A 14,854-nucleotide genomic window follows, 5' to 3' on the forward strand; every position below is an offset into this window, starting at 1 on the left:
CACGGCCGATCGCTGCCTCTGACGATCCTTCAACACCCTCAATCTCAGGTGAATAGCGAGCCTGCCCCCCCGCAAACGACGGCTTGCTGCTTACCTCATTTTGCCAGGGAATGGGAACGCTGCCAGTGGCGAACTTTGCATAGAAGTCGTTGTCAGTTTGGTCCAGGTTAACTCCTTTCACGGTGGAGAACTGCTCGATGTCCAGCACATCCTTGCAGTAAACCGCCCGAGGCTGCGGGGCGAGAAGACAAGACCCCATCAGGAGGCTGGCCAGCGTCCCCGCGAGGGCTCGCAATCCCACCAATGTCCTATCCCCGCAACCCCATGCACTTACCCCAGCGAGTCCCCGACACTCAGGCAATTTAGCATGGCCAATCCACCTAACCCACACATCATTGGACACTAAGGGGCAATTTAGCATGGCCAATCCACCTAACCCACACATCATTGGACACTAAGGGGCAATTTAGCATGGCCAATCCACCTAACCCACACATCATTGGACACTAAGGGGCAATTTAGCATGGCCAATCCACCTAACCTGCACATCTTTGGAGTGTGGGAGGAAACCGGAGCACCCGGAGGAAACCCACGCAGACACGGGGAGAACGTGCAAACTCCACACAGACAGTGACCCAAGCCGGGAATCGAACCCGGGTCCCTGGCGCTGTGTGGCAGCAGCGTTAACCACTGTGCCACCGTGCCGTCCCAGATGGCAGTTGCTCTCTCTCTGCTTATTGTCCCACTGCCATCTTCTTTTACACCTGTGATGACATCTCAACATCCCCCGCGATAGGCTTGGTCTCGGATTGCCCTCTCTGGAAAAGAGGGGCCCGCGAGCCATATTCTGTACGCAGTCACAAAAACCAGGAGTTTGGGGGAATATTTCAATCCAAACTCTCCAAAACAACAACAGATTAAAAGGCAAACCTCCCCGGCGAAGGTAGCCAATAAAGAGACAGGTCAGAGAGGCACTCATCTGGACAAATGCAAGAATGCCAAATTTCAAAGGGTCACAACAAGCAGGAGAAAACATGCTGATTGGCCGGCCAGTCAGCACACTGATTGGTTCCCCACAAACAATTAGGCGGGAGCTTGGTGCGCCGGCAGTTCCGTGATGCTTTCTCCATGGCGATGCCTTGCCCAATCAGAAGTGACTCGCCAACCAGTCAGCGCCATTTTGAGCAGCTCGGTGGCACGGAGGTTAACACCGCTGCCTCACAGCGCCAGGGACCAGGGTCTGATTCCCAGCCTCGGGTCACTGTCTGTGCGGCGTCTGCACGTTCTCCCCGTGTCTGCGTGGGTTTCCTCCGGGTTCTGGTCGCCGCACTACCAGAAGGACGTGGAGGCTTTAGAGAGAGTGCAGAGGAGGTTTACCAGGATGTTGCCTGGTATGGAGGGTCTCAGCTTTGAGGAGAGATTGGGTAAACTGGGGTTGTTCTCCCTGGAAAGACGGAGGATGAGGGGCGACCTAATGGAGGTGTATAAAATTATGAAGGGCACAAATAGGATGAACAGTGGGAAGCTTTTTCCCAGGTCGGAGGTGACGAATACAAGGGGTCACAGGTTCAAGGTGAGGGGGGCAAGGTTCAACACAGATGTCAGGGGGACATATTTTACACAGAGGGTGGTGGGGGCCTGGAATGCACTGCCAAGCAAGGTGATTGAGGCGGACACGCTGGGATCGTTTAAGACTTATCTAGATAGCCACATGAACAGACTGGGAATAGAGGGATGCAAAAGAATGGTCGAGTGGGCACATGAGCGGCGCGGGCTTGGAGGGCCGAAGGGCCTGTTCCTGTGCTGTATTGTTCTTTGTTTGCTCTGGTTTCCTCGAACAGTCCAAAGATGTGCAGGTTAGGTGGATTGGCCATGCTAAATTGCCCCTTCGTGTCCAAAGATGTGCGGGTTAGGGGGATTGGCCATGCTAAATTGCCCCTTCGTGTTCAAAGATGGGCAGGTTGGTGGGGGTTAGCCAGGCTAAATGAGCGTGGTTACGGCGATAGGGCAGGGGGAGAGGGCCTGTGTAAGATACTCTGATGGAGAGTCGGTGCAGGCTGGATGGGCTGAATGGCCTCAGTCTGCACTGTGGCCATTCTGCGATTCTGTCCTGTGCCTTCAATCACTGTGCTTACTAGAAATTTGGTATTCTTGCATTTGGCCCAATGACTGCAAGATAAATAAAAATCTTCCTCACTCCCTAGCAACGGGTTAACAGTTTTAGACGGTGACAAAGCAGGTTAGCTGTCATCGATAGGTCGTGTAAGTTCAGGCTAAGTGATAATAGGAGGCAGCCAGACATGAAGTGAGGGAACAAATCCCTCTTGGGGAGAGTCTGGCATTCATCGATCCATCCGCTTCATAGCACACCACTCTCTCTACACTCCGATGTTCCCAGTTATACATATCCCACTTCCAAAGTCACTTTTCTTCAGGAATCCAACTTCATTCCAATCCGGGTGACTCCTGGTCTCATTATTCACGACATTATCAAGTTTTGATTAAGCGTGGCTCTCGAGGTTGTAATCAGAGACTCCCGACAGTGCCGAAAGAGGCCATTCGGCCCATCGGGTCTGCACTGACAACAACCCCACCCAGGCCCTATTCCCGTAACCCCCACGTATTTATCCTGCTAATCCCCCAGACACTAAGGGGCAATTTAGCATGGCCAATCCACCTATCACGTAGATCTTTCGGACTGTGGGAGGAAATCGGAGCACCCGGAGGAAACCCACGCAGACATGGGGGAGAACATGCAGATTCCGCACAGACAGTGACCCAAGCCGGGAATCGAACCCAGATCCCCGGCGCTGTGAGGCAGCAGTGCTAACCACTGTTCCGCCCCATTATTCATTTACCATCATAGATTCATTGCCATCAGCATCCCTCCTTGTCATTAAAACATAAGAACTAGGAGCAGGAGTAGGCCATCTGGCCCCTCGAGCCTGCTCCGCCATTCAATAAGATCATGGCTGATCTTTCGTGGACTCAGCTCCACTTACCCGCCCGCTCACCATAACCCTTAATTCCTTTACTGTTCAAAAATGTATCTATCCTTGCCTTAAAAACATTCAATGAGGTAGCCTCAACTGCTTCACTGGGCAGGGAATTCCACAGATTCACAACCCTTTGTGTGAAGAAGTTCCTCCTCAACTCAGTCCTAAATCTGCTCCCTCTTATTTTGAGGCCATGCCCCTAGTTCTAGTTTCACCCGCCAGTGGAAACAACTTCCCTGCTTCTATCTTATCTATTCCCTTCATATCTTATATGTTTCTATAAGATCCCCCCCTCATTCTTCTGAATTCCAATGAGTATAGCCCCGGTCTACTCAGTCTCTCCTCATAAGCCAACCCTCTCAACTCCGGAATCACCGTCTTTCACATCCTCGAGAGGTACCCCCCTCCCCACCGCCCGCCCTCACTGTTTCCCAGTCACAAGGTGACTGACGAAGGGGACATGCCATCTTAAGGGTTGGCAGTGCCGCCCCCCCCCAGTGCCAACGCACACTTACATCTGGGATGAAGGAAGGTTCCAACATTCCCGCCTCCAGCCGCTTGAAGTTGATGCTTTTAAAAAACGGATGTTCCTTCACCTCATTGGGTCCCTCCGCCTTGCAACCTAGTCGCTGCTTTGGGTCTTTGGTCAGTAACTGGGGAGAGAAGAAGGTTTGGTCCATCAATTAAAAAAAAAACACAAGGCACTGATCCAGCAGAGATCAGTCTGGTACTTAATCCACGGGCCCTGTTGCCAAGTTAAGTCCAGTAATTGTCGATTGAGAAGTGGGGTGTTAGAACTTGATCTTTGTGTAAGTGTAAAATGCTGAGAGGAGGAAGCATTGCATGGTCCCGGTGGTGCTTTTTCCGTGTTTGGAGAGTTAAAAAAAGGCAAGGACATAAGGAGCCCCAAATGGATAGGTCCAGATAGGATAATGTGATCGGCTTGGAGGGCCGAATGGCCTGTTCCTGTGCTGCCCTTTGAAACATTTGTTTCGAAGGCTAAGCAGCAGTCTTCCCAAGACAACAGGCTTTTGAATTTTCTTGAATTCAGCCAATTGGTTGGAATCAGATACCAAGAACCTATTCAATTTAAATCCGATGGTTTGGACAACCGAGGACCAATCGTGTTGTGGGGGATATTAATGCCTCATCACGGGTATAAAAGGAAGGGGGCAGTGGGACAAAATGCAGAGGGCAACTGCCACCTGCTGGAGTAAGAGCTCTCAGCTCCGCAGTGAGAGAGTCATTGCCTCATAGCTTCACCCGTGTCTTAGAGAAAGGGCCCTTTTAGATAGTAAAGTTACCAAAGGCGACAGAAGTTGCAGACGGAAGAATCAACAGAGAATATTCTGAAAGACACCTAACCTCGTTGTAATCGTGAGAGTGACTTAACTCTATTTTGTTAATGAGTGGGACTTGTATTTATCTGAACAGTGTACAATTATTGGTACGGGTGGCACAGTGGTTAGCACTGCTGCCTCACAGCGCCAGGGACCCGGGTTCAATTCCCATTTGGGTCACTGTCTGTGTGGAGTCTGCACGTTCTCCCCGTGTCTGCGTGGGTTTCCTCCGGGTGCTCCGGTTCCCTCCCACATTCTGAAAGACGTGCTGGTTAGATGCTTTGACCCGAACAGGCGCTGGAGTGTGGCGACTCGGGGAATTTCACAGTAACTTCATTGCAGTGTTAATGTAAGCCTTACTTGTGACACTAATAAATAAACTTTAACTTTAAAAACTTGTCTTATTCAGGAATAGTTAATAGTTTAGTTAAATAAATAAACTGTTAGGTCTCGACTTTATCAGAGAAACGCTACAGTGCAGAAGGAGGCCATTCGGCCCACCGAGTCTGCACCGACCACAATCCCACCCAGTCCCTATCCCCATAACCCCATGCATTGACCCTAGCTAGTCCCCCTGACACTAAGGGGCAATTTAGCATGGCCAATCCACATAGCCCGCACATCTTTGGACTGTGGGAGGAAACCGGAGCACCCGGAGGAAACCCACGCAGACACGGGGAGAATGTGTAGACTCCATACAGACAGTGACCCGAGGCCAGGAATCGAACCCGGGTCCCTGGCGCTGTGAGGCAGCAGTGCTAACCACTGTGCCACCGTGCTACTCTCTTTAGAGAGAGAGAGAGAGAGTGTCAGGGAGTTATTTTCTATTTAACCACTAGGAGTTGCTGAAGAGCAGATTGTACCACTTTACACACTCACTGAAACAGATTATGGGGCGAGGTGCTCCTTTCTGAGTGTTTCGGAGTTCGTTCTTAGAGGGGGGGTTATCCATCTCTGCTTTATAACAGCCCTATACCAGGCCGTGTCAGAGTGGGGAGACCTGTCACCCCCATCTCGACTGATTGAAGTCCAGCTCTGAGGTACAGGGCCTTCCGACACTGTAACCAAGCCTCGTGCTGGTGACACCTTCCACTCAACTTGCTCAATTCCGGAGAATTCTCTCCCTCCTGCCTTTTCAAGTCGCGTCTTAATTTGTTATTTATTCGTTCGTGGGATGTGGGCATCGCTGGCTGGGCCACCATTTATTACCTGCCCCCAATTACCCTCAGACTACGTGGCCCATTCAGCCAGTTCACAGAATCCCTACAGCGCAGGAGGCCACTCGGCCCATCAAGTCTGCATCGAACACAATCCTACCCAGGCCCCATCCCCGTAAACCCACGCATTTACCCGAGCTACTCCCCCTGAGACACACTAACGGGCTGTTTAGAATGGCCAATCCACCTCACCCGCACATCTTTTGGACTGTGGGAGGAAACTGGAGCACCCGGAGGAAACCCACGCAGACACGGGGAGAATGTGCAAACTCCACACAGACGGTGACCCAAACCGGGAATCGAACCCGGGTCCCTGGTGCTGTGAGGCAGCAGTGCTAACCACTGTGCCCCCGTGTCACCCCAATTTAATTCCGAGGATAGTTGAGAGTCAACCACATTGCTGTGGCTCTGGAGTCACATGTAGGCCAGACTGGGTAAGGACGGCAGATTTCCTTCCCTAAAGGGCATTATCTGTGTTTTTACGACAATTGATGTTAGTTTCATGGCCACCGTTAAGTTTTACGTTGATTTATTATTGTCACAAGTCGGCTTACATTAACACGACAATGAAGTTACTGTGAAAATCCCCTAGTCGCCACACTCCGGCGCCTGTTCGGGTCACACGGAGGGAGAATTTAGCACCTAACCTGCACGTCTTTCGGACTGTGGGAGGAAACCGGAGCACCCGGAGGAAACCCACGCAGACACGGGGAGAACTCCGTATAGACAGTGACCCAAGCCGGGAATCGAACCCGGCTCCCTGGCGCTGTGAGGCAGCAGTGCTAACCACTGTGCCACCCACATTGAGACGAGGTTTAGATTCCAGATTTCAGGAGTGGAATTATATTCCACCAGCTGCCGTGGTGGGATCTGAACCCCTGCCCTCTGAGCTCGGGGAGGCCGGGATTGGGGTGGGCCTCTGGGTTGGCAGTGCCATCCCCACCACGCCAGTTTATTTATCAGCGTCACAACTAGCCTTACATTAACACTGCAATGAATCATAGAATCCCTACAGTGCAGAAGGAGGCCATTCGGCCCATCGAGTCTGCACCGACCACAATCCCACCCAGGCCCTATTCCCATAACCCCATGCGCTTACCCTAACACTAGTCCCCCTGACACTAAGGGGCAATTTAGCGTGGCCAATCCACCTAACCCACACATCTTTGTCACCGTCTGTGTGGAGTTTGCACGTTCTCCCCCGTGTCTGCGTGGGTTTCCTCCGGGTGCTCCGGTTTCCTCCCACAGTCCAAAGATGTGCGAGTTAGGTGGATTGGCCGTGTTAAATTGCCCCTTAGTATAAGGGGGACTAGCCAGGGTGAATGCATGGGGCTGTGGGGATTGGATCTGGGTGGGATTGTGGTCGGTGCAGACTCGATGGGCCAAATGGCCTCCTTCTGCCACTGTAGGATTCTGTGGACGAGCATGTCTTTCGGACTGAGGGGGGGGAAACCGGAGCACCCGGAGGAACCCCCTGCAAACATCTGCCCTTCGAATTGGAGGGCAAAGAGAAAAACATGGTGTTGTTTACTCAGGGAGATTTGCCCCCGAGCAAGTCCTCCGAAAGCCAGTTCAAGGTCGAATACATCGGTAACCACTCGATTGTCAAGAGCAGAGATATTCCGACCTGTAACCAGAACAGAACAGCCGCCGCTCACCATCCGACAGATCTGCTTGGCGTCCTCGGTGAACTTGTCGCAATACTCTTCCTCCTTCTCCTGCACCCTCTTCTCCACCTCTTCCCGTTTCACCCTCTCTTTGCGGGCCCGGAACGGCGAATGCCCGGCCGTCATCTCGTAGATCAGGCAGCCCAACCCCCACCAGTCGGGACTCACGGTGTACTGTTCATTGTTTATCACCTCAGGAGCTGTGGGGGCGGGGGGGGGGGGGAGGAAAAGATAGAGGGAGGCAGAGTCAAACATGCCGCACAATTCCGCAGCCAATCACCCCAAAGCTTTCAGTGCTGTGCTCACTGGAATTCGAGAACTGGAGAGGAGGCCTTTGGGAGCTAGGCCCAAAAGCCTGTCTCTCAATTAGTGTTGTGAAGTTAGTGCTTGAAAAAATTATTTAAAAACTTGTAAAAAGCTCAGAGTTATAAAATTGCATTGTTCGGTTTAAAAAAGGTAGTTTTTGTTTGCTATGCTTCGAGGGTTAATAGAGACGCAGGTGCAAATGCGGTACACAGAGTGAAACATTATATCGAGGGGCCAGGCAGTAGTGTTGCCAAGACAACAGGCTGTTTTTCAAGTTTGCCCAATCAGTTTAAACTCAGCATTTGAATAACAGCAGCCCATCAGATTTAAATTTGATGTTTTGGTAACCTGTAAACCAATCCTCTTGTGGGGGTTTTGGGATATCATCGGGGTGGGTACAAGAGACAGCTCCCAGCTCCAGAGAGCCGGAAAGCAACTGTCTCTGCTCACAGCTTTGGCATTTGCTACCAAATAAACCTGTTGGACTTTAACCTGGTGTTGTTAGACTTCTTACTGTGTTTACCCCAGTCCAATGACAGAGTTAGAGAGCTGTACAGCACGGAAACAGGCCCTTCGGCCTAACTGGCCCGTGCCGACCATGGTGCCAACCCAGCTCGTCCCAATTGCATGCGTTTGGCCCATATCCCTCTCACCCTTCCCCATGTACTTATCCGAATGCTTTTTAAATGTTGCTATTGTACCCCCTTTCTCTGGCAGCCCAGTCCATATAAGCCCATTTCCCTCTACGTGAAAACATTGCCCCTCCAGGCCCCCTTTTCCCCTCTCACCTTTAACCTACGCCCTCAAGTTTTCAATTCCTCTTCTCTGGGGAAGAGACGGTGTGCTTTCATCCAATCCATGCCACTGATGATTTTATATACCTCAAGAAGGGCCCCCCCCTCATTCTCCTACGTTCCAAAGAATAAAGTCCCAGCCTGGCCATCCTCTCCCGGTAACTCAGGCCCACTAGTCCTCGGTTTAAAATCAAGATATTGAAAAGAACTAAAGTTTTGATTTGCTAAAGTACATTTGCCCAGAGTTCGAGTGCGAATGTTTAGACCCCGTGGCAGTGTCAGATCTCAACCCCTTCAAAGTCACTTTGCATCCATCTCGAGGGAAATCTATTGAGCTAACGGCAGATGTTTTAATCGAAAAATTTAATTGGTTCAATGGTTGAAAGGAAGGTTCCAGAATCGCCACGGCTGCTGATAATCAGCGAAGAACCTCTGCGCAAAGGAATGTGTCCACACGGGAGAACAGCAAAGATGACTCCAGATATTTTCTTTAGCAGAGGTGTGCGGCCCACCGGGGGTCGGGCCTTACTCACCCATGTAACCAACCGTTCCCACTCGACCACGGATACTCTCCCCCTCTGATATCATCACTGCCAATCCCAAATCCGACAAGCGAATGTGTCCTGTTCCAACACAAACACACACAAAGTGATTTGATGCCCGTGGGATTGGGGCGCAGTCTACAGTGCGAAATCCCAATCCGTTCCAATTAAGTTACAGCCTGATTGTAAACATTCAACTATATCGTCATAGAAACAGAGAAATTAAGAGCAGGATAGGCCACTCGGTAATTTAGCATGGCCAATCCACCTAACCCGCACATCTTTGGACACTAAGGGACAATTTAGCACGGCCAATCCACCTAACCCGCACATCTTTGGACACGAAGGGACAATTTAGCACGGCCAATCCACCTAACCTGCACATCTTTGGACACTAAGGGACAATTTAGCATGGCCAATCCACCTAACCCGCACATCTTTGGACACGAAGGGACAATTTAGCACGGCCAATCCACCTAACCTGCACATCTTTGGACACTAAGGGACAATTTAGCATGGTCAATCCACCTAACCCGCACATCTTTGGACACTAAGGGGCAATTTAGCACGGCCAATCCACCTAACCCGCACATCTTTGGACACTAAGGGACAATTTAGCACGGCCAATCCACCTAACCTGCACATCTTTGGACACTAAGGGACAATTTAGCATGGCCAATCCACCTAACCTGCACATCTTTGGACACTAAGGGACAATTTAGCATGGCCAATCCACCTAACCCGCACATCTTTGGACACTAAGGGACAATTTAGCATGGCCAATCCACCTAACCCGCACATCTTTGGACACTAAGGGGCAATTTAGCATGGCCAATCCACCCAACCTGCACATCTTTGGACACTAAGGGACAATTTAGCATGGCCAATCCACCTAACCTACACATTTTTGGACACTAAGGGACAATTTAGCATGGCCAATCCACCTAACCTACACATTTTTGGACACTAAGGGACAATTTAGCATGGCCAATCCACCTAACCCGCACATCTTTGGACACTAAGGGACAATTTAGCACGGCCAATCCACCTAACCTGCACATCTTTGGACACTAAGGGACAATTTAGCATGGCCAATCCACCTAACCTGCACATCTTTGGACACGAAGGGACAATTTAGCATGGCCAATCCACCTAACCTACACATTTTTGGACACTAAGGGACAATTTAGCATGGCCAATCTACCTAACCTGCACACCTTTGGGCACGAAGGGGCAATTAGCATGGCCAATCCACCTAACCTGCACATCTTTGGACTGTGGGAGGAAACCGGAGCACCCGGAGGAAACCCACACAGACACGGGGGAAAACATGCAGACTCCACACAGACAGTGACCCAAGCCGGGAATCGAACCCGGGTCCTTGGCGCTGTGAGGCAGCAGTGCGAACCACTGTGCCACCGTGCCGGTGGAAGGGTGGGAGATAGTGACCTGTAATTGGAGGATCTGGAGTTGATATCCTGGATGTCAAAGCTAACACGCTGGAATGTGGAACTTTGACATTCTCCAGGGACCGAGAGAAGAAAGGGGAAAGGAAATGGGTATGGAGGACATAGTTTAAAACTACGTCACACAGCCGTCACTGAGAATGGTGGGGAAAAACCAGCACCGAGAATGCCCACCCCATTTTAATTATCTTTTATTGCCTGTGGCAGGAAGAGAAATTAGTGATGGCCCAGTGGTATTGTCACTGGGCTAGTAATCGAGAGACCCAGCCAGGGTGATGCCCTGGTTCAAATCCCACCCTGGCATATCTACTTCAATAAAAATCTACAATTATACATGACAAGAACAAAGAAAATTACAGCACAGGAACAGGCCCTTCGGCCCCTCCAAGCCTGCACCGACCATGCTGCCCGTCTGAACTAAAACCCCCTACCCTTCCAGGGACCATATCCCTCTATTCCCATCCTATTCATGTATTTGTCAAGACGCCCCTTAAAAGTCACTATCGTATCTGCTTCCACTACCTCCCCCCGCAGCGAGTTCCAGGCACCCACCACCCTCTGGCTAAAAACCTGCCTCATACATCTCCTTTAAACCTTGCCCCTCGCACCTTAAACCTGTGCCCCCTAGCGATTGACTCTTCCACCTTGGGAAAAAGCTTCTGACTATCCATTCTGTCCATGCCTCTCATAATCTTGTAGACTTCTATCAGGTCGCCCCTCAACCTCCGTCGTTCCAGTGAGAACAAACCAAGTTTCTCCAACCTCTCCTCATAGCGAATGCCCTCTGTACCAGGCAACATCCTGGTAAATCTTTTTTGTACCCTCTCAGGGCGCACAGCGCCAGGGACCCGGGTTCGATTCCGGCCTTGGGTCACTGTCTGTGTGGAGTCTGCATGTTCTCCCCGTGTCTGCATGGGTTTCCTCCGGGTGCTCCGGTTTCCTCCCACAGTCCAAAGATGTGCGGGTTTGGTGGATTGGCCATGCTAAATTGATCCCGAGTGTCAGGGGGATTAGCAGAGTAAATATGTGGGGTTAGGAGGATAGGGTCTGGGTGGGATTGTGGTCGGTGCAGACTCAATGGGCCGAATGGCCTCCTTCTGCACTGTAGGGCTTCAATGATTCTCCAAAGCCTCCACATCCTTCTGGTAGCGTGGCGACCAGAATTGAACACTATATTCCAAGTGCGGCCTGACCAAGGTTCGATAAAGCCTCGAATTTGGGCCTGTTCGAAATGGGCTTTAGCTCGACTCCAGGAGATGGAGATAGTTGAAGGAGAGCTTCGTCAGCAACGCGGGCCAGTTCTGTTTCTGCGCCAATTAAATGCAATCCATCAGGAATTCTGGGACAGCAGACAGCATGACCAACTCTCAGCTGCAAGCCAATGACAGGAAGTTACTGCTATGATGTTAATGGGAGGCGTTGAGCGGCCATTTTGAAAATGACCCCTTTATTCCGACTCTTTGTCTTCCCAAAAAAAGGAAAACTTGTCCTTTTATAGCTTAAAATTTTGCTACCAGAACTTCTGGTCAGGGGTGGGAATCCTGCGGAGAGTAACTCACCTCCTGACTCCCCAAAACCTGTCCACCATCTACAAGGCACAAGTCAGGAGTGTGATGGAATACTCCCCACTTGCCTGGATGGGTGCGGCTCCAACAACACTCAAGAAGCTCGACACCATCCAGGACAAAGCAGCCCCGCTTGATTGGCACCCCATCCACAAACATTCACTCCCTCCACCACCGATGCTCAGTGGCAGCAGTGTGTACCATCTACAAGATGCACTGCAGCAACTCATCCTTAGACAGCACCTTCCAAACCCACAACCACTTCCATCTAGAAGGACAAGGGCAGCAGACGCATGGGGAACACCACCACCTGCAAGTTCCCCTCCGAGCCACTCACCATCCTAACTTGAAAATATATCGGCCGTTCCTTCACTGTGGCTGGGTCAAAATTCCTGGAATTCCTTCCCTAACGGCATTGTGGGTCAACCCACAGCACGTGGACTGCAGCGATTCAAGATGGCGGCTCTCCACCACCTTCTCAAGGGGCAACTAGGGATGGGCAATAAATGCTGGGCCCAGCCAGCGACGCCCGTGTCCCCCGATTGAATATTTAAAAAAAGTCCTGAGGAAGAGATCCCACTTTATCGAGGAAAGTTTCACTCACCATCATCATCGAGAAGAATGTTTTCTGGTTTCAGGTCACTGTGGGAGGGGAGGGGGGGGGGAGAAGAGAAAGGAGCAACATGAGTGTGTGTGTGTCTCTCTGCGCTGTTTCGGAAGTGTATCCACCACCATATCTCCCTCTGAGATTATCTACAATTGGACTGCTTCTGCAGCCTCCCCATCCAATTACATAACGACTAAATTGCTGAAAGAGAGATGCTGCTGAAGTTTTTCATCCTGCACTCATCAGGTCAGATGCAAGAACGCTCAATTTCAAAAGAGAGAAACCATCTGCGCTGCAGTCAGGACCCTGTCCTCGTGCAGCACAAATTGTTGCTCCCTTTGAAATCTGACATTCTTGCACCTGTCCTGCTGAGTGCAAGATGGAAAGCTTCGACAGAATGTCTCTTTTTTTCAGCGATAAAGTTAAAAAAGTTTAAAGTTTTTCAAGTTTATTTATTAGTGTCACAAGTAAGGCTTACATTAACGCTGCAATGAAGTTACTGTGACAATCCCCTAGTCGCCACACTCTGGCGCCTGTTCGGGTTACACTGAGGGAGAATTTAGCAACGAACCAGCACGTCATTCGGACTGTGGGAGGAAACCGGAGCACCCGGAGGAAACCCACGCAGACACGGGGAGAACGTGCAGACTCCGCACAGATAGTGACCCAAGCCAGGAATCGAACCCAGGTCCCTGGCGCTGTGAAGCAGCAGTGCTAACCACTGATACTCGAGCTGTTTAAAGTTGACCGTGAATCGAGTGATTACACATGTATTTTGCAAGGGCAGTGACCTTGGAGGATTGCAGATAATTGCAAATGTCTACAATGAAGGAGCTACTGTCCATCAGGCATTATTCTCGTGTCAGATAGTCAGAGGTTTACAGCACGGAAACAGGCCCTTCGGCCCAACTTGTCCATGCCACCCAGTTTTTAACACTAAGCTCGTCCCAATTGCCCACATTTGGCCCATATCCCTCTATACCCATCTTACCCATGTAACTGTCTAAATGCTTATTAAAAGATATAATTGTACCCGCCTCTACTACTACCTCTGGCAGCTTGTTCCACACACTCACCACCCTCTGTGTGAAAAAGTTGCTCCTCTGGACCCTTTTGTATCTCTCCCCCCTCACCTTCAGCCTATGCTTAGAGCTAAAACTAGAGGTAGTTTTAGACTCCCCTACCTTTGGGAAAAGATATTGACTATCTAGCTGATCCATGCCCCTCATTATTTTATAGACCTCTATAATATCACCCCTCAGCCTCCTACGCTCCAAGGAAAAAAGTCCCAGTCTACCCAACCTCTCCTTATAACTCAAACCATCAAGGGGGCGGTACGGTGGCACAATGGTTAGCACTGCTGCCTCACAGCGCCAGGGACCCGGGTTCGATTCCCGGCTTGGGTCACTGTCTGTGTGGAGTCTGCACCTTCTCCCCCGTGTCTGCGTGGGTTTCCTCCGGGTGCTCCGGTTTCCTCCCACAGTCCGAAAGATGTATGGGTTAGGTGGATTGGCCGTGCTAAATTGCCCCTTAGTGTCAGGGGGACTAGCTAGGGTAAATACATGGGGTTATGGGAATAGGGCCTGGGTGGGATTGTGGTCGGTGCAGACTCGATGGGGCCAAATGGCCACCTTCTGTACTGTAGGAATTATGATTCTAAGTTGTGATACAACCAGAAAGAATGCTTTCTGTGGTGCGTCTGTAAAAGTTGGTGAGAGTTGTAGCTGACATGCTGAATTTCCTTAGTCTTCTGAGAAAATAGAGGCGTTGGTGAGCTTTCTTAACTATAGTGTCGGCATGGGGGGACCAGGACAGGTTGTTGATGATCTGGACACCTAAAAACCTGAAGCTCTCGACCATTTCTACTTGGTCCCCATTGATGGAGACAGGGGTATGTCCTCCACTAATGCGAGCTACAGTAAGTGGGTAGGATTGAGTTGATCAGAGTAGGAGTGTTTGAGGGCTGACTGGCCCCTGTTGATTCAGCAACATTACAGTAATGTTTGGTTACTCGCGCTGTTTTCACTGTGGATTCAAGGTCTGTGGATTTACTTACCGGTAGGCAATGCGTTCCCGATGGAGATGATCCAGCCCGCAACAGATCTCGGCAGCGTAAAACACAACACGCTCCTTCTCGAAGCCGGGGTTTCCCATGCTGTAGATGTGGAATTTCAAATCGCCCCCGTTCATGATGGTGAGGACCAGACACAGCGCATCTTTTGTCTCGTAGGCATACGCCAAGCTCACCTGGGGAAGGAAAGCTCTGGTGAATGGATGGGTGACTAGAGATCTAACAGACATGGGGATGGCACAGTGGTTAGCACTGCTGCCTCACAGCGCCAGGGACCCAGATT

The 14,854-nt window shown here is 50.7% G+C and overlaps 1 protein-coding gene across 1 annotated transcript in view; it reads right to left on the reverse strand.

Annotated features, from left to right (window-relative positions):
• The window catches only part of LOC144510088 (G protein-coupled receptor kinase 5-like), a 48,177-nt gene that overhangs the window by 15,809 nt on the left and 17,514 nt on the right, over nt 1–14,854 (reverse strand). The window contains exons 7-12 of the mRNA XM_078239339.1: nt 14,557–14,747; nt 12,498–12,535; nt 8,854–8,943; nt 7,212–7,420; nt 3,512–3,649; nt 95–232 (exon numbers count right to left, since the gene is read on the reverse strand). Coding sequence (XP_078095465.1) covers nt 95–232; nt 3,512–3,649; nt 7,212–7,420; nt 8,854–8,943; nt 12,498–12,535; nt 14,557–14,747 — 804 coding nt within the window. The remainder of the gene's footprint in view (nt 1–94; nt 233–3,511; nt 3,650–7,211; nt 7,421–8,853; nt 8,944–12,497; nt 12,536–14,556; nt 14,748–14,854) is intronic.

The sequence above is a fragment of the Mustelus asterias genome, chromosome 22 (assembly GCF_964213995.1).
Source record: "Mustelus asterias chromosome 22, sMusAst1.hap1.1, whole genome shotgun sequence".
Lineage (NCBI taxonomy): Eukaryota > Metazoa > Chordata > Chondrichthyes > Carcharhiniformes > Triakidae > Mustelus > Mustelus asterias.